We start from the raw sequence: 19,160 nt of genomic DNA on the forward strand, positions 1-19,160 counted from the left end.
TGTAATTCACCAGGTTTTAGAACTAAATAGACCCTTAGGAAGAAATTAAGAATCTGTGGTTTTATTTTTCCAGCCATTTTGACCATTAAAAGCAGGTCAGAAGTGTGAAAGTGGGATGTAAACATGGGGAATGTTTCAAAATCATGAGGCTGTAAAGCTTCTTGCATGTATCCAGCTCATAGTGCTAAATTTCCCTTGAGATCTGTGGAAGGATAGGCAATGGCTTTTATTGTCCAGACTAAATAATGTGATATCCAAATGCGACAACTTAATTGTCAAGATCCACTGCTTAATGCTGGCAAAAGTCTAAAACTCTTCTTAAACTATCATAGATCTTTAGGGGCAGGCTGAACTTTTGCTTTAATTATAGATAAAATCACTAGATGGAGCCAGAAATGCACAAAAGCATTTCATAACCTGGACTATCCTGGTCCCATCAAAATTTCCTACTGAATAAATTCTCAGTTCATTTTCCAAACACAGAATTTCAGTTGCATGTATATTTAAGTGCAAGATCACTGTACTGTTAAATTAGTGGTGCAGTTTTAGTGTGATGATTTTTTTTCTTGTGCAAACTGTATGTAGTTGTAATATAATCATGGTTTTGTAATATAATCATGGTTTTTCATTAAGTCTGACCAGGAAAACTGAGCAAGGAATAAGACTTCATTAACATATTTTACAATCTATTTGCCACAAATTTTCCCTGTAAACCTACCTAAAACTGGATTACCTTAGCTCTTCAAACATATGGTTCTTCTTATGCTCTTGCCTATTTGTACAACTTGGTTTAGGTTTGGAAAAAAAAAAAAATTCAACCAGCTTGTAGAAGAGTTGGAGACAATACAAATGCCAACACATATTGTCCCACTGCCCTGAGAGGTGATGAGACTTGGAATGTTATGCCAGGAGTGCTAATCCTGTAGCTGCTCTCCTGGAGCACAGGAAGCTGTTCCAGTGATTTTAGGCTAGCAGGTAATAACAAATAAAGAAGGAGGAGAGAACCAACACATACTCAAGCTTGGGATTTACAAATTTTATTTTTGTTACATGGTATACCAGGCCAGAATGTCTGTTCTGCAGCAAGGTGCTGTTCAGGAACCTTTTATTCCTCCTGATGAAGCACAGATTTCTTAATTCTGTTTATTTCTTGAGTAATTCTGATATGGAAGCAATGTCCTGCAACATAGTTGTAACTAAGCTGGTATGCCTAAGAAATACTATTGGAAAATCAGCTGAATAACATTTTTCTGTTTTGTCAAAACTGCATTTTTTATGATTGATGCAGTTGTTAAGAAAGCTGTTTGACAGCATTTCTGCAGACGTGACCAACAGTCACAGAATGATTTGGCAATCACCCAAGATGGAGCACACTCCAAGAAAAACAGAAGTATACTTGGAAGGTTGCTCCTTGCTGATATGCACAGCAGATGCCTGTTTCATGCTTTACCCTTTGACTGCCAGCTATAATGTCAGATAGAGTTGTACCTGATTAAGCAATTTGCTCTTCACTTCCTGTTTGACACTTTCAAACACCTCCACACCCAGGGGATAACCTCTGAAAAACTGCTTGTCAGTATCATCCTCACCTAGGAGATTTTTAATTTTAAAACTTGTGAAGAAACACTGGAGAATTATGAAAATCACATTTTTCTATGCTGCCTTGTTCTTACTGGATTTCTTCACTTTCTTTCATGCTTATCTGCAATATCCCTTGCCTGACATAGAAGATGCAAAGTTCATTGAAGATTGTGTGAGAGCTCACAAGACATTTTGATCCAAAGTGAATCCACCAGCCAGCAATGTGCTTTGCATAGTAAGGTGGTGTTTGTGATCTTTTTGAAATTATTATAGATTGGGCTGCTGACTTAGCCAATCTTATTCTTAATTTGTACTGTGCTATTCTTTCCATTTCAGTTAATGATTTCTGTAGCATATATGTTGGTTCTTTGTATGAAATAGAAAATACATTAATTTTCACAGTATTGTTCAATTTTAATAACTTGAAGGGATTTTCTTCTTTAGCACAAGATTTAGCTACTCTCAACTTCAACCAGAGCAAAGAGCTGTATTGCAAAAAAATAGTGTTCAGTTCTCAGTATGTCATCTAACTCTTTGTAAGAGAGATACTAATCTGTTTTATATCAGGTCAGGTTTCATATGTAGAAGCTGTTTGACTTTTAAAAAGTTTCTGAATAGGCAGTCTGCAACAGGTTTTGTTGAAAAACTATCATCTTCTGTTGTTCCTTCTAATCTAGAATGTGTTGAATAAAGGGATTTTCCAGGACATTCATTTGGACACCTGATCGTCATTTGCATTAGCAGGGTTTGAAGAGTAGGGATAGTGATATCTAGGCTGAAAAGTAGAGCTTGCTACAAATACAGGGGATATCAGAACAGGTTATGGGTAGGTTGCATGTTGTTCAGTGGAATGTATAAGAAAAAATGTATAGCTGAGGGAGATAAGCCCAGTCAGTGTCACTTCTCTGAGCCCTCCAGCAGTGCTGCATAGCTGGAGAGGAAGTTAAATGCATAACCACGTGCAGAATATGAATAATTTCTACAAGTGGAAGTTCACAGTAAAGGGGTGAGATTCAGAATACCAGTGGCTTTAATTTCTTGCTGTGTTAAAAGTGATGTTTAATTTAAAAAGCTAGTGCACAAGAACAAACTTACTTGCTCAGACCAAAGACCCAGCAATTCTGGAATAACAGCAGGTTGAATATATTTAAATCTCTTGAATCAAAGGTGTACTTACGAGGTATACCAATCATGCTACAAGCTCTTAATGGATTTTTTAATTTACTTTTTTTTCAGCCCTGAGGTCATAAAAGCTTTAATCATTTCTAGCATCTTATGGCCTAACCACAGGTTGTGTGAAGCTATTTCACTGTGTTTTATTTGGGCCTGTTAGCACCTCGCTTCATTTAATAGTGTATGGTTTTTGTATTGGAAGACACAATTAAGGCTGCTTATTTACCTATTTCACACAAGATGTCCAGATGTCTCTGATTGAAGCTGCAGAGCACTCTCTGTTGCTACATGACAGCCCTCCAAACTCGAAGATCATCATCCCACTCCAGGTTCTCTCTGGCCTTTCTAGTTCTAGTGTACCTTTCTTGCTGTGCTGCACACAGCATTTAACAGGACTTCTGCAGAAGTGTGATTATATATGTAGTTTTATTCTCAATTTCATTGCAAAGAGTTTCTAATATTTTGTTTGCTTTTTAGTCTACTACTTTCAAGTGGTAATAGCCATCTCCAAACCTGTTATGAGGAACACAAACTCAATTTTTTCTCACATACCTTGAATTTCCCTGTACTAAACTTTACCTGTCAATGTAAAATCTGCAAGTCTGCCAGACTGATGTGTTAAATTATCACATGTGCCTCTTTGGATGGGAGTGTTTCCTTCTCAGCCCAGCATAGATGAATGAATCATTTATTTGCTTTGTCCATCTGCTGAGGAGGGAGAAAAGAGGCAGGAGGAGCTGAGGAAGGGAGCAGCTGTGACTCTCCTTTCTGTCCTGGCTATCAGAAGAGAATTCCTATCTAGACTGATGAAAACTGTCAAGTGCAAATTTCTGGACAGACATTTCCTAGGCACAAAGTCCCCCAAGCCCCTCTACAGCTGGAAGTTTCACACAGTTACCCCCTCCAGCTGTAGCAGTTTAAACACTGCACTCCAGCTTTAAATATATTAACAGGTCAGATACAACAGGACAGTGGATAGATTCTGCATGTCCTGCAATAGCTAAGGGAGAGAGAAGACAAAAATTTGTTATGGGAGTAGAAATGTCAAGTGAGACAAAGAAACTGAAGGCAGGGATGGGAAGCAGAAAAGGGGAAAAGAACTCTTAACAAGTTTCTTTTCAAAAATGTCTGAATTCAGTTAAGTCACTGCAGTGCAGGCTATAGCATGTTTTCTTCCCTTTCTATAGTCCTGGGACACTGCTTTAGCTAAGACTGACAAAGCATGGGAAAAGAAGTGCAAGTTTGACCACAATATTTACCTTAAAATTTCAGGAAAAATGCACCCACTTTCCCACTTGTTGGAGAAAATATCTGGACTGGCACAGTCCGCATCTTCTCTGTGGATGCAGCTCTCAGGTCCTGGTTTAATGAAGTCACCAGCTATGATATATGCACTGACAAGTGTGGTCATGAGTCTTACATGCCCAGTGCTTTATAGCCTAACATATGGATAGTCTAACATATATAGTCTAATTTCACTAAAGATCTGAGTACAGGCTTGGAACAGATTGCTTTGGAACAGGAATTACAGCAGGGCTTTGCACCCCCCCAGTTTATTGTTGCATGAGATTGGAAATAAATATTATGAGCCCCAGGGATGTCAAGTTCTACTTCCAGTAATGGTGGAAAGGGATTATCCCCTGGAAATTTCTTGCTTACAGAGGAGACAGATAATAAGTGCAAAAATGGCTATCAATCTGTCATTTGTACCAACTGCCCCTCAGGGTTAAGTTACTTCAATGTCAGCTGATTTAAAATTTCCTGAGATACTTTCCTCCTTCTTCTTCCCTTTATCCTGTTGCTTTGGCAGTATTTGAACAGTGCATTACGTACTTCCCTTTGTCCTGCAGGTCATCTGGGCAGGGAGCTACAAAGTTGGCTGTGCAGCTCACTTCTGCAATACAGTTGAAAATTTTCCAGGACTGTTCAAAGCAGCACATTTTGTTGGTAACTATGGGCCACCGTAAGTTAATTGTGGCATTTGGGTTTGTTTGTTTGTTTGTTTGTTTGTTTGTTTGTTTTAAATATCCCAGCTGATCTGGTATCAGATGCCAGCAATGATGGGTGCAGTTGTAACAAATTTCAGAATAAACTACATTCTCATGTCACTTGTCCAAGAGAAACTTCTCCTGGACATTGGGAACAGAACCTACTGGACATAGCTGGGACTGAAAATCCCATTCTAAAAAAATCAGGAGAGCATTTCACAGCTGAGACCACTCACCATAATGAAGATGGTGGAAGAAAATCTGTTTTGGCTCCAATCTCTACAGGAAAAGTGGGAAAGGTGTAATCTTCCTGCTTCAGAAACATTACCTCTTTCTCTGGCCCTACACAAATTTCAAAAAAGACACTGCAATTAAAGAAATAAAAGGAAGACAGTCCTCTAGTTTATCTGGTAGCTTGCAGTATTTCTACTTACTTTTTACAGGTTTGTCCAGGTGGGTAATGAGGGACTAGAGGCAAATTCTTGTATGCTTACAATAATACAGTATTGCCTGAGAAGTTTCATTTATTTCCAGTGGCAGGAGTCAACTGCTCCCCAGTGAGAGCTTTAATCTGATATAAAAGGAATTTCAAACAATTGCAATGACCAGTTTTTTGATTACGGCATTGTCTCCCCGTGATAGTTTTTAAATGACAGCTAACCAAATACTGTTCCTGTTTTGCAGGGTGAATTACCCAAGAAAACCATATAAAGGACAGCCATGCAGTAGATGGAGTAATGAGAAGTGCATAGACAAGCTCTGTGGTAAGACCAAAATGATCAAGTAAGAAAATTGCATATAAATAAAAGTGGCATAATTAGCAGTGGAAAGACAACGAGTCAATTTGCATTAAGTGCATAGTGGGTCTGTAGTACACCCCACAACAGTACCAGACTCTGGGAGGAATAGTGTAAGAAGGAAATGATTGAAATACTTTGCTGTTGAACGCTCTCAGAAGTAGAAGCCAGAGTTTCTGATGCAGGGAAATAACAGTTAGACTATTTTCTCCCTTTTATCTGGTCAGGAAATCAAATTCAAAATTTTAGCCCCAGCAAATATTCACTGTCTAGTTCTTCTCTCCCAGCAGAAACAGGAAATTTATCTTCTGCTTTTTTTCTTGTTTAGCATGTCCTAACACATTTTCCAGACAACAGTATTTCTGAACTAATAATAAGACTGTACCAAAAAGCAGAGTTATTTCTAACTTTCACAATTTTCTGAAAAATAGCAGTGAGAGCTTGTTTGTAAATCTTTTCCCTACTATGCTCAGTATTATCAGAGTGCTGGTGGAAAATAATTAAATGAACAGTTGTAACAGAGCTCAGAAGGCTCAGGGGATGAGGGGACTTTAATCAAATCTTGAAGAGCAATTAATAAAGGACTGGTAACCTCTTTGGAACAGGCCTGTGGCAGCTGTGAGATGCCTGGCCGGTGCTGGGAGCCAGTGTGGGGCTGAGCCAGCACAGCCCACTCCCAAACCCTGCAAAGACACAACGATGGAAGGACTGTGGTTGGAGTAAAAGCCTCTCTGGGGCAGAGGTGTTCACTACAAACACCTGGGAGAGAAGTGGGCAATGGCAAGGGGCTCATCCTGCCCCCTCCTTCTTGCTTCCCCTCTAAGGAGACAGAGTGACCCTCTGCTGGGTCTGTCTCTTCAGTGTCAGAGCGTGGGCACAGCAGGGAAACCCACAGGGAAGCCCATACCCCATCACTCTGAGTCTGCTCCAAACAGCAGTGGACCTTTATGTCAATTCACCTAGTCCCAAACTGGGCAATGTTTTAAATAAACAGAGATTAAAGGAGATGCAGTAATGTCTTAAATCAAATATGAATTTTATACAGAGGTTTAATGGCAGTAGTCTTTACCAGCCAGACACAAGACAGTTTCAGCTGTAGATATTATTGAGCATTTGGTACTCTTATTTCCTGCTGTAATATCCTGGCTGATTCATCTGAAAGTCTCAGACTGATGCATCACAGAAAAACTAGAAATATGTCAAAGACTAGGGGGAGGAACAGGAGGAACAGACTATTTAAAAGTTAAGTGCTTGAACCTACCACCCACTTTTACCATTTTCTCCTATAGGGCAAATGAGGAATTTCAATAGGATGCACCTTGGCAATCCTGCAAATGCATCTATACTTTCAGTAAAGGTGTACTTCTGTGATAAGTTAGTAGTGATATTTTTCTTCCTGTAACTACTTAAATTTGGTATGTGTAACAACTTTAAACAAATTCCATGTTTTGTTGTTATTTTTTATTCCCTGATCTCCATGACAAAGTCATCCTGATATAGCTGTTTGTTCTGCATCTCTGTCAATTCAATAAAACATACGAACTCCACACCAGTTGGGAGCCTGCTCTTGCTGGCCTACTAGGCACCAGCAAAGGCTTACCTCTTTACATTAAGAACCACCACTGAATGGTACTCACATTACTTTCCTCTTCTGATCTCTTTGCAGAAAACACACAACATGAGAAGCTGGTAAGTACATATAAAATTGTCCTTAATTGCTTTCCTGTTAGTCTGGCTAAGACTAGGTCTTAACACGTGTTTCTTCACTGACATTTAGGGTATGCCAGCTGGTATCTGGACTGGGATACACAGCTCCCACCACGGCCCCATCGCCCCAGGCCTGCTGTCCCACCTGCTGAGCATTCACGACCCTCTTGTGACCAATACTGTCTTAGTGTTTTAAGTGTATTCTGAGCCACACTACAGCATGTCATCCCACAGAATAAAAAATGGGCCCCAAACGAGGTTCTTGTTAATAGATCCCTTGGGGTGGGTTAGACTGAAGTGACACTAAATGACCAGTAAATAAATAAACATATAAAGTAGCTTTGTTTTATAATTATTTGGTTGTAGTGGAAAGGAAGAAAAATTATAAGGAAAAGAAAGAAAAAGCAACAGCATTAACAGAATCTAGTTTCATTGAAAGAAGAAAATTTTTCTGCAATACATAGTGATTGCTATGATAAGGATTACAGGGGCCAAACAAATAGTAACAAATAAGCCTAAGGACAGGAGAGATGCTTGCCCACCGCAATTAAAGAAGGAAGAAAAAAAGAAAGAGACAAGGCTGCTACTGCTCTGATGTGAACTTGTAGCTTAATTTCCTTATTCTCATAGCAATGCTCTTGAAATATGACTCGTTTCCTGTGACTTTGTATTCAATTATCATGGCTAAGGTAAATCCAGCCCGTGAATCTTCCAAGCAAAATTTTGTTGGTACAGCTAAAACCGTTCCGTGCAGCTGAAACACTCTGCTTTTAAAGCTGGAAGACCAGATGTTGAGAAGCGTGACTGTAAGGATAGGGCTAATGACAATTGCAGTGTATGCCTTAAACAAGTGCTCGGTGACGGAACTGGTTGAAGAAAATTTCCCCGGTGCCTGTGCACAAACCGCAGAAATGAACAGACTTCCAGCGCTGGCTCTGCGGGGGCAGAACCGACAGCGGCACTTTTCCCGGCGGCGTGTCCCTGCGCTGCGCTGTGCAAGCGAGTAAGAGCAGAAGCAGGGGCGCCGGAGTCTCAAACAGCACACTCGGCCCTCGGGGCGCTGCCCCGTCCGACCCGGAGCGGCCGCGGCTCCCTCCCCGCTCCCCTGGGGCGTGCGCAGCGCCGGCACCGCGGCCCCTCCGCCCCGGCCCGCCCGCCGGGGAGGGCAGGCCGCGCCCCGCCGCCCTCAGCCGAACCGCGGGCTCCGCGGAGGCGACCCCGGGCAGGGCGGGGCGTTCCAGCACCGCGGGCTCGGGACCGTCGGGGTCTCCCGGGATACCCCTAGAGCCGCCGTGGTGACTTTCTGCTTGCACCGTCTCTCTTCTTCTCCCTTTCTCAATGACCACCAGATTTTCTACTTGTGTGCTGGCTTTACTACTCTTTTGTTATTCCTGTAATTCTTATGAACCATCGACGTTGCCTGATCCTCGGGATCCAAAGTTTATTCAGGATTGTGTGCAAACCCATAACACATTGCGGTCGGGAGTGGATCCTGCAGCCAGCAACATGCGCTACATGGTAAGAGAATTTTCATTACTTATATACACATTTGTAGCAGTGCGATGCTGTTCATGATTGTCAAAGATTGATTTTGTGACCAAATGCAAAAAAACAGGAAACGGCCCCACAAAAACCTGGGGTCGTAAGACCTACTGCTTTTTAAAGCAGAGACGAAGCTCGAGGAGGTCCCTGGCTTTATGCAGTTGGATAAGTGCAGTTTTGCTCTGACTGAAATGGCTCATTGGAAGGCCGGGATGCCAGCGCCGAGCCGAGAGCTGCTGTCGGGTTTGTTGTGTGCGAGCAGCCTGCTGGTGGCGAGGCGCCACACGCAGCTCGAGGGCAGCCGGACTGTGCGGGGTCTTGTGCACACCTAAGCACAGCTCTCGTCATCGAGTCGGCGAGGGCAGATCCTGTTGCCAAACAACGCTGGAGAGCTTTCCCTGAGCTTTCTCTGCCAGGCTCTCACGGACTGAGCCAGCAGAGCGGCTGTTCCGAGGCGCTGGGCCTGCAGGGACAGCCAAAGAGCACCAAGAGCAGCAGGATCGAGTGCTGGAGACAATCGTGTCCCCACTGCTCTGCCCCCCGCCTGCTCCCCAGGCACCTCAGGAGCAAAATCTCCAGCTACCATGCAAAACACAGCCTGTCTTTTAGTGGACCACAACCATTGCCCTAATTCTGAGTTTTCTTTTTGCCCCGCTTTCTTCTTATCTCACATGGTTACCACCAGAAGAGGACATAGCCACAGCTGTAATTAGCAACACCCCCACTGAAGTTAGGGGGAAAAAATCATTTTCCGTTTTTGGTTGTCAGACACTAAAAGATAAGCGCCCCACTTGGGAGGGGTAACTGCACAAATAATCAAACTTGAATTGCAAACATGACAGGAAACTTACTTAGTTTCTCCTCTAGATGAATCTTTTACATCAGCTCTTCTCAGCTGTGCATACTGACCATCAGAACATGTTGCTTTGGAGACTCTTTATTTTCTGCATTGCTTCACTGGCCCTAAACAAACGAAATATTGTTGGGATTTGTTAAAAGTGCAGTGTTCGTCTTTTAAAATCGTTCTTAGTTTCTTCTTTTGAAAAATTAAAGAACTGAAATCTGAAAAAAGAAAAAGGCAGCATAAGAAAGAGACAAATAAATTGCATCTAAAACAGAAACTGAATCCTGGTAAGTTTCTTTCAAAACACTGCAAAACCCCTAGTCTTAAATATGACCTCTACCACAACTATTTAATGTGGAGATAGCAGTGCAATACCTGATAAAATCTATTACAAAAGTAAAAACGTTGGAATTGAAAACAGTATTTTGAGTGGCCTTTGACACTTGAAAAAGGCTGCAAAGAAGATGGTGCTTTTATTTCACAGGGAACTTATTTTTTTGTTAGAGGTATCTGTCCACCCAGATATGTAAAAATTAAGACTGAATTCAGGGCATTCCCATATTTTGGAAAAGTAGTTTTTAAAAGAAAATGCAAAGTGGAAGCTCCTTTAATTGCAAGTAATAAACTCAACCATTGATATTTGTAATACATGTATTATAAATTCAGATAATTGATCTAATTTTTTTTACCTGAAAAGTGTGAGTCCTATCTCATCCACCCAAAGAACTGCTTAGTTCTGTTCTAAGGCTCCTCAAAAACAGCTGTCTCACCAGTTTCATCAGGGCTTCACAACAGTCTCCTTTGAATGAGTGCTGCCTTCCATCACTTTTCACATATTATACATTAAATCTTTCCTCCTTAAGTCACCAAGCAACTTGTTATAGAATGAAAACTGAGAAGCAGTTTGAGGGGAAAAAATGTAAGTATTGTTTCCTTAAACAGCAGTGATATCTATATACAAATCTCCCCATCCTGTGCATTTTCTTCCCATGCCATTTAGTCCAATCCTTCTGTTTAAGTGCAGTATTATAATCAAATAAGGAGTGTAACTGCAGTTAAACTAAAGATCATTGTGAACATTTCTGTACACTGCTTTTCATCTGTCAGCCAGTTTAAGCATTTATACAAAGTGGAAAGTAAATTTAAATTTACAATTTAAATTACTATGCAACTTTAAGCTTAGTATTATGCATACCTTTATTGAAATTTAAAACTGTGACTACTACAGGATGAAGGAGAGGAGGTGCACAGACTTTTAAAAAGCAGAATGTGAAAAAAAAGAGGCCATGAAGTGCTAAGGTGCATCCCTCCACTGTCACACATCTTTCATCATGATCATCTCAGAGCCTTGACAAAAAGAAAAATGAAGCTTCTGTCTTAACTGTCAGAGTTCTCTTCCAGGACTGGAAGATAAGTTCTGTACAATGCCAGATTTTATCCATGGTCTTTAAAAATATCTAAGGAAATACCAACCACTCACTTGAAAGAAGACTCCCTGCCCCAAATGTAATACTTGATATACTGAGTGCCTATCTTAATTATTTATGTCCTCGTTTCGTGGGTGTATTTGGTTTGCACTGACAAGTTTTGGAAGTGGAGGGGGAATACAGGGATGGATTCTGTGAGAAGCTGCCAGAAGCTTCCCGTGTGTCCCACAGGGCCATTTGCCTGCTGCTGGCCAAGGCCAAGTCCGTCTGCCACAGTGGTAGTGCCTTTAGGGTAATACATTCAAGAAGGGCAAAGGCTGTGCACAAGCAATTACAGCCAGAGAAGAGTAAGAACATGTGAGAGGGTCAGCCCTGCAGACACCAAGGTCAGGGCAGCAGGAGAAGCAGGAGGTGCTCCAGGCACTGGAGCAGAGATTTCCCTGCAGCCCATGGTGCAGCCCATGGAAAGGCAGGATTTGACCCTCTGGTCTGTGGAGATCCATGGAGGAACAGAGATCCAGCTGCAGCCTCTGGAGGACTCCACACTGGAGCATGGAGAGTCTGAAGGGGGCCGTGACCCTGTGGAAACCTGTGCTGGAGCAGGGTCCTGGCAGGAGCTGGGGCCCCATGGAGACAGGAGCCCACACTGAGCAGGTTTGCTGGCAGGACTGGTGACCCCACGGAGGACCCACTCTGGAGCAGTGTGTTGCTGAAGGACTGTACCCTGTGACAGGGACCATGCTGGAGCAGTTTATGAAGAGCTATACCCCATGAGAAGGAAGAGAATTTTATGAAGGACTGTCTCCTGTTGGAGGGACCCCACTGGAGCAGGAGAAGAGTGTGAGGAGTTCTTCCCTTGAGGAGGAGGGAGCAGCAGGGACTGTGTTTGATAAGCAGAGCACAACCCCTAATTTATGTCCCTGTGTCCTGCTGGGGAGGAGGAGGGAGTGGAAAATCAGGACTGAAGTTACATCCCAGAAGAAGTGAGAGGTGGGAGGAAGGTGTTTCAGTTTGTAACAAAACAATTATTTTCCCCAAGCTGAATCTGTTTTGCCCATGAAATGTCTGATGAATGATTTCTCCCTGTCTTATCTCAGTGCAGGAGCCTTTGGTTGCATTTTCTCTCCCCTGCCCAGCTGAGGAGGGCAGTGACAGAGTGGCTTTGGTGGGCCTCTGGCCAGTGTCCACCCCACCACAATGGGAAAATACACTCTCCACAAACATTAGGCAAAGGAAGAAATAGAAGACATAGGTTTAAAAATATTTTCAAATCTCTGTAGATGCATTTTGGCATGAACTTGTGATTTTTAATTACTCGTTGGTAGTGTAAACAATACACACTGTTTCAGACTTAGCTATGGTACAAAAAAGGTTACTTAGGTAAAACACAGGCATAAAATCTATCAACCTACCTTTGTTAGATTTTACCAAAAAATCTACAAAAAGTTATATTGTAAAATACACCTTTTACTTCATCATTTCTGATCCATTCAAAACAATTTCCTTAGCATTTCCATCATTTGCAGAAGCAAATAAGCTATTTTAATTAATTCAGAAGGGGACAAATAAACAGTTTATTTTTAAAAACTTCAAAATAGTTCAGTGCTGGACAACTTCATTTACATAATACAAAATATAACTAGGACTACAAGCATATACCTGTGGTACTGTATCTACCAGGAGGTACAATGTTCTAATTGCTCAGTCAAGGTGTGTGCACAAGAAAACCCAGCAAGTGCAGACACCACCTCCAGTGCAAACAAAAGACATTTACATAACTCAGTTGCTTAAATAACCACTTTCTCTAAAATTGAATAGCAAGTGAATGAGTCATTCCACAAACATGAGTTCAACACTAATGTTTCAAGCCACCAAACACAAGCCACCAGGCTCACCAAAGGGTTGAGTTTAAACTGTTCCTAAAATCCCAGTGTGCTTGTGAACTGACCTGCAAGTCACAGCCTTAAGCAAATGCAAGGCTACACAAGACTTTTGCATTATTGATATGGTAGGCATAACCCTCATTTTCCAGATTCCATGTAGATTAAGTTTAATTTACATTAATGTTCTGACACAGCCAGCTCAGCCTTGAAATGCTCATTGTGCCACAAACTCTGTATTTGCATGATACACAGCTCTTGGTGTCCACCAAGTCAGTCAGCCAAGATCATATACCACCACAAAAATTTCCTCAAGCTTAATCAGCAATTTAAGTTTAAATCAGATACAAACCTACAAGCTGATCTACCATGTAGCTCTGTAAGTCTCAACAGAAGTAAAAAATTAATGAGCCAAAAGCATCTACACTGTTGAGACACGGCTTTTCCTGAGAGTTGCTCTGAATTCCTGCACTGCCAATATTACAAAGTGATCTTTTAATTGTCTTTGTTTTGCAGAGTTGGGATCCAGATTTGGCAAAGACTGCAAAAGCTTGGGCAAAGAAATGTATATTTAAACATAATATACACCTCAAAGAGCGAGGGAAAGTTCACCCCAGATTTGGTTCTGCTGGAGAAAACATCTGGACAGGCTCAGTTTCTGTCTTTACCGTGAAAACAGCCCTTGCCTCTTGGTACCATGAGGTCGAATTCTACGATTATAACACCAATAAGTGCAGTAAAACATGTGGCCACTATACACAGGTAAGCATTGCATTTCTCCATTTAAACCATGAACCAGCTTTGCCATTTTGATACAAAACCTCTACTTTTCTGTTGAAGATTCCGTGAACTTTTCCAGGTTCTGCAGTCTTATTATATGTCTGTGTGCACAAGATGTTCTTATGTTCTCAGTTTTGGGAGGAAAAGAGTCACTGTGTTATTACTTTAAATGTAGTAGTATGGGGTTTTTTTTGGAAGAAAATAGTGCAGCCATCAAGCAGTCAGATTAGCCAATCAGTGGCCAAAAAACAGGTAATGGCAGTGGCTGTGGCTGCAGTGCATGAGTGAATTGAGGACCCAGCTCTGTCAGGCAGACCTCAAATGCTAAGGGCTGGAGAAGTACCATCATGAAAAGAGATGTCTGCAGTTCTGCAAACATCATGTGCACACTTTGTCCAACTGCTATTCACAAAGGAAGTGGGCAGAGTGTAGAAAAGGACTACCACTGTCGTGCAACCCTGCAATCACTACCCACAGCTATAGGAAAGCAGGACAGCTGGCAACAGCAACTCTAGGGTTAAATTTTGACCTGAGGCTATTTAATATTTTTTGCAGAGATCCACATGTGCATTTAGGACTTGAGTAGATGAGGTGAAGCTGGTGGGCTTTCTGCACTTGTGTGCAGAGAAGATACTTGGATGCAGGAGCTGTGAGAGGTGACTGTGCTTCTCTTTGAGTCTGCTCTCAAGGACATTGCAAGAGCCAGCACCTGGAAACTGCACAGAAGCACACCTTACCTGACACTAAAGCACAGTGCTGTTGACCATGGTGTTTGTAGAGGAGTGGTCCATGCAGTTTCATAGGGTTAGAACAAAAAAATAAGATTATTCTCTCTTGGAGTTAGCAGTGTCTGTAGGTAGAAGATGCATATCTGACAGCCTCAGGAGGTATCATTGGGTCTTTACAGTCAGGGAACTCATCATTCCTCTTCTTCCCAACTGTAGTGAGGAGAATTTTCCCTGGGCACAATCACTGCAGTTACTACAAATTACTGCTCAGTCAGTGGCCTCCTGGGGTAGGGAAGGTCCTTTTATTCAGCCCTTCACAGTAGTTATCTGTGGCTAATGCCAGGAGCAACCTCTGCTCTGCCACTGCACTGAGAAGACCCTCAGGATCCTGAGGATAAAATAATCAGTCTTTTTTCAGAAATAACTATGATTTTGAGATCCATTACTGCTGCTTTTCCCTGTGAAGCCTGCCAAAGGAGTCCTCATCCCATTTGTATGTGATAAAACAGAGGAGAGCAGGTCTTCTCCTAACTCTTCAGGTGCTGAATAAAAGCCTTTCTCACCAGTGTATCCATCTGTCTTTGCAGGTAGTTTGGGCTACAAGCTACAAGGTTGGTTGTGCTGTCCACTTCTGTCCCCACGTGAAGTACATCTCCATACGCAATGCAGCACACTTCGTCTGCAACTACGGGCCACCGTAAGGTTTTTTGTTATGAATATTTCGCAGGGTTTGGGTCCTACCCCCTCCCACCCACAACATGAAAATTTATTAGATCAGTCCATTTAGTCCTGTTTTTCGTGGGAGGAAATAGTCTTCAAAATAAAGAGGAGGTACACCTTTGTCCAACCAGCTTTTTTTTTTTTTTTTTTTTTTTGCTAGATGAGGGCTATATATTGGAGATAAAAAGCAGTGGGACTAGAAGAAAGGATTAAATATAAGATGTTGACATGAAAATACTGATGTGATCATCTGAAAGTTAATCCCTTGCTCCTGATTGCCAAGATGGCCCCAGACAGTTGCCAAGGTGCAAACCCAAAGTCTGAAGATATTCCCACGTGTGCCTGAAGAATTAAGCCCCTAAGTCAGTGTCTTGGATAAGCATTGAAGTGTGCAGTGCTGGCAGCCTGCAGTCTTAGCAGCTGAGAGCTGCTTAGAAGGCTGGGGCTGCTCAAAACAAAATTTGATCCAGAGGTCCTTCACGTGCATAGTCAGTAGGATATCCATCTAGGATGGATGAATTGTTCTCTTCTCCAGCTGTATCACCATGGTATAAATGCAGCTTTAAAAGCCTTACATGCATACCATGTTGGGCCAAGGCCAGGCAGCCCTTCAACTCAAGCAAGTTTTGCATTCCTTTTGCCCATACCTCATCCTTGGAAGATTATGTACCCCTGACTAGATACCTTGGAATGACACAGCTGCTGCTCTCCCTAGAACCCCCACATCCAAATGTGCAGAGGGCCAAAATCCCAGCAGATTTCTTGCCCTGTTTTGGCACGGGGAAGCGGCATGGTCCCTTCACCAGCACCCAGCAAAGCAGGCAGGGGGCAAGGGAGATGTAAGGCACTCCAGAGAGGTCTTTAAAGCTGGACCCTTCCTGCTGGGTGAGGACACCACAAATGGTCAATTCCTTGCTAACAAGTGAAATAATGTCACATCCAGCTGTTGATTTTGAGAAGCAGCAACTTCATTGCTTTGTTTCAGCTCTGCCAGGGGCCCAGGCAAGATGCATACACAATTTCCTCAAGTGAATGTACTCTTCAGCTTAGACCAAGCAATGAAACCCTCGCCTTGCTGAAAGTAATGAGGTATTTACCATGAAGTTTCATCTCACTGCTGAGATTTCATTCTTGCAAAATCTGTCTCTGTGTTCATGGACAGTTCAAGGCATGCTGTAAGTCTTGCTTTGACCATGCTTTGAGCAAAGCACTGAGCTGTGTTTGGTGCGTTATCTGCCTAGGCAGAGGTAGTTGTTGCCACTCATACCACTGGCAGTGGGATGGATCAGGAGAGAGACCTACATCATTCCTAAAATATTAACCAACAAATGGATGAAATCACGACCTATGAGAGATTCTCCAACACCAGAGCATTCCTCTTCAAGGAAAAATACACACATACATACAAAGTAACTGAACCTGCTCTTGTTTCCATAGCCAGAGCCAGCTATGAGAGTCTAGAGTCTCCATACACACAAATTACCCAACTCTGAGACTGCTTTAATTCCCAGGTGTGCAACACTGCTGTCTCCAGGTTCCTAAACAACAGGGTGTCCCATTACAGTTAATCTCTTCTGTTTCACTGCATGTCTTGGGCACAGGGCACTCAGACAGGACTCTTGAAAAAAATCATCACTCTGTCAACACAAGTGAAGCAAAACTTAGGTTAAAACCTGATTAGCAGTAGGCATTAATGTCTTCCCAAGAGATATTTGAGAGCACTGTTATTTTCCTTCACAGTGGAAATTTCCCAGTGCGCCCATACAAGACGGGAGGAGCGTGCAGCGAGTGTGGTGGTGACCAGTGTGACGGCCAGCTGTGTCGTAAGTAGAAGACAACCAGACATTCTTCCCAGGCACATGTAGGAGGGGAAAGAGCCACAAAAGATACCAGCAGGAGGCAGGAATAGCACTCTCCTGTTGCTAAATTTAGGCTGGAAAACTTCAGTCAGAAGCCAAGTGGGTAGCGATGCACAAAGAGAGGGGACAAGGGCAGAAGGAGCCTGTTTTCTACCCTGGGGAGTGATGGCATGGGATCTGCTCTTCAGGTGCTGGAGGGTGTGTTACAGGAGATATGGTGGATGCAGTTTTTCCTGCCAGAAACAGCAGAGAATGGGATAGCTGTCCTGTCCTGTGGGTTGCAGGTTATAACCTGATGTGTGAGCTGTGGCTTGAGCTGGTGCAGGTTCAAGCAAGCTTTGCCCCTGCCATGCCACTGCAGGTGGGGAGAGCAGCCATGGAAGTGCCAAAGCTGCTCACTCCAGTGAATATCAGCCAGGCCATCTGCTTTCCCCTAAGCACTGGGAAAGAACAAGGCTGACATGCATGAGCCTTCATGGAGATGCAGTGCTCAACCCAAGTCTAGCAGCCTTCCTGATATGCCTGCACTTGGCTTTGTAATGCCTGCATGGAGTCAGGAGGAAAGGAGACCTGAAATTTCCATAAAGACAGGGTACTGTGCTGTGTCCATTAGCCTGCAGGGAGCTGAGGGTATGGTCACACTTTTCCCCATCACCCAGCCACTGCTGAACTAAAGGAGTGGGAAGATGCTGTTAAAACCCCAGTACCTAAGGAATGTAAGGGAGTCCTAGATTCCCAGGGCTGTTTAACATTAGTTACAGGCTCTCAAAACACAGGGCACAGGGCAAAAGCCAAAGTGATCTTGGGGAGCACCCGGAGGGGGAGTCCTCTCTACACCAGCCACTGGCGGTAGAAGTGATAAAAGTGTGATAAACCACTCCTCAGCGGAGTCCTGAAAGTCACTGCAGGGCTCTTCCAGAGTCAGTGGGTCTTTGCTTCTTCCTAAGAAACACAACAGCTGTATTTATAAGCCCATTATAATGGTCACATTTCACTCCCTTTTGGTTAGATTCAAATTGTTACTAAATTATAAGTGTGTTCACTTCTGCGTTTACTACTTTTGTCTCTCCAGGAAATGCAGAGCGTGACAAAGTCATTGGTAAGTACCACAGGAATTATTGCTTCCTTTTGTTGCCCTTGTTGCAGTTATACCTGAAAACAAGTGAATTGTTTTGTTTACAGAGGATTCCAAGTGGTATCCAGAGTGGGACAGACCTGCATGTGATGAGTTCTGCATCTCCATTATTGCTGTAAGATTACTACTCCACATACTGGCAGTTGTGGCCACCTGGCTCTTAGGGAAATATTGGTCTCTAGTACCTGCCAGTGGGTAACACACATGTAGAAGACCACGAGAGCACTTGGCTTAACTCATCTCTTCCATTCACATAAGTTACAGGCAGCACAAACGTTGGTAGAGACGTTGTTTGTATCCACAGGTGATTAAGAATTATATAAATAAACATCTTCATTGCAGGTCATAGTTACAAGCACTGATAAGCAGCTTTGTCATTGCTCAGAACCAGTTAAAAGTTAAAATCGTTTTGGATCTTAAAATTTCTTAAAAAGTTAAAAAGTTAAAATAGTTTTGAAATGGAGCAGTGTGCATGTGATCTGGTGGGTACAGGAGTACATTGTCCAGGCAGCACACTAAGATGCAGGGAGCTGCCTAACACACTTTAGGAAGGGCTGGAGAGTGTCCAGCCCAGGAGCCAAGCCCCACAGCCAAGGCACAGGCAGAGCACACACCTGTCTCATTCTTCTTGCACTTTTATCTTGGGTACTCCTACAGCAAAATGCAGAGGGGCCTGTATAATTAAGAAAAAAAATAATTAAGGAATTTTTGGATTTCTGTGAGCCCTGGAATTTGCATCCTGTGGCAGGCAATGCACTTCCCAGTCTCACAGAGTGCTTGTCATTGATACTTTGCTTTGCTTAAATTTGTTTTTAAACTCATGGCATCTGTGCCTAAACAGTTTCACCTGTTTACATGTTATATATCACTGAAATCCTTCCTGTTGTGGTTTTGGGGTTTTTTTGAGCATTGAGGTTTTACTGCTGTTTCAAACAATAAATTGTTATTTCCTGCTTCCTGTGTGTGGCAATCATGCATTTGCAACATGAGCTAAAACTT

At 42.7% G+C, this 19,160-nt stretch overlaps 2 protein-coding genes across 2 annotated transcripts; both read left to right on the forward strand.

Annotated features, from left to right (window-relative positions):
* Positions 1 to 1,636: 1,636 nt before the first annotated feature.
* Positions 1,637 to 8,545, forward strand: LOC134043776 (GLIPR1-like protein 2). The gene is given in 8 exon segments (XM_062492508.1): positions 1,637 to 1,816; positions 3,942 to 4,038; positions 4,041 to 4,160; positions 4,576 to 4,717; positions 5,427 to 5,506; positions 7,206 to 7,232; positions 7,317 to 7,444; positions 8,174 to 8,545. Coding segments are annotated over 8 exon segments (1,146 nt in total).
* LOC134043120 (glioma pathogenesis-related protein 1-like) lies at positions 8,512 to 19,115 on the forward strand. The gene is made up of 6 exons (XM_062491213.1): positions 8,512 to 8,764; positions 13,456 to 13,701; positions 15,035 to 15,144; positions 16,908 to 16,990; positions 18,099 to 18,125; positions 18,209 to 19,115. The coding sequence occupies exons 1-6, from the start codon at positions 8,585 to 8,587 to the stop codon at positions 18,358 to 18,360; spliced, it is 798 nt and encodes a 265-aa protein (XP_062347197.1). The 5' UTR covers positions 8,512 to 8,584; the 3' UTR covers positions 18,361 to 19,115.
* Positions 19,116 to 19,160: the final 45 nt, after the last annotated feature.

This window comes from Cinclus cinclus, chromosome 4 (assembly GCF_963662255.1).
Source record: "Cinclus cinclus chromosome 4, bCinCin1.1, whole genome shotgun sequence".
NCBI classification, from domain to species: Eukaryota; Metazoa; Chordata; class Aves; order Passeriformes; family Cinclidae; genus Cinclus; species Cinclus cinclus.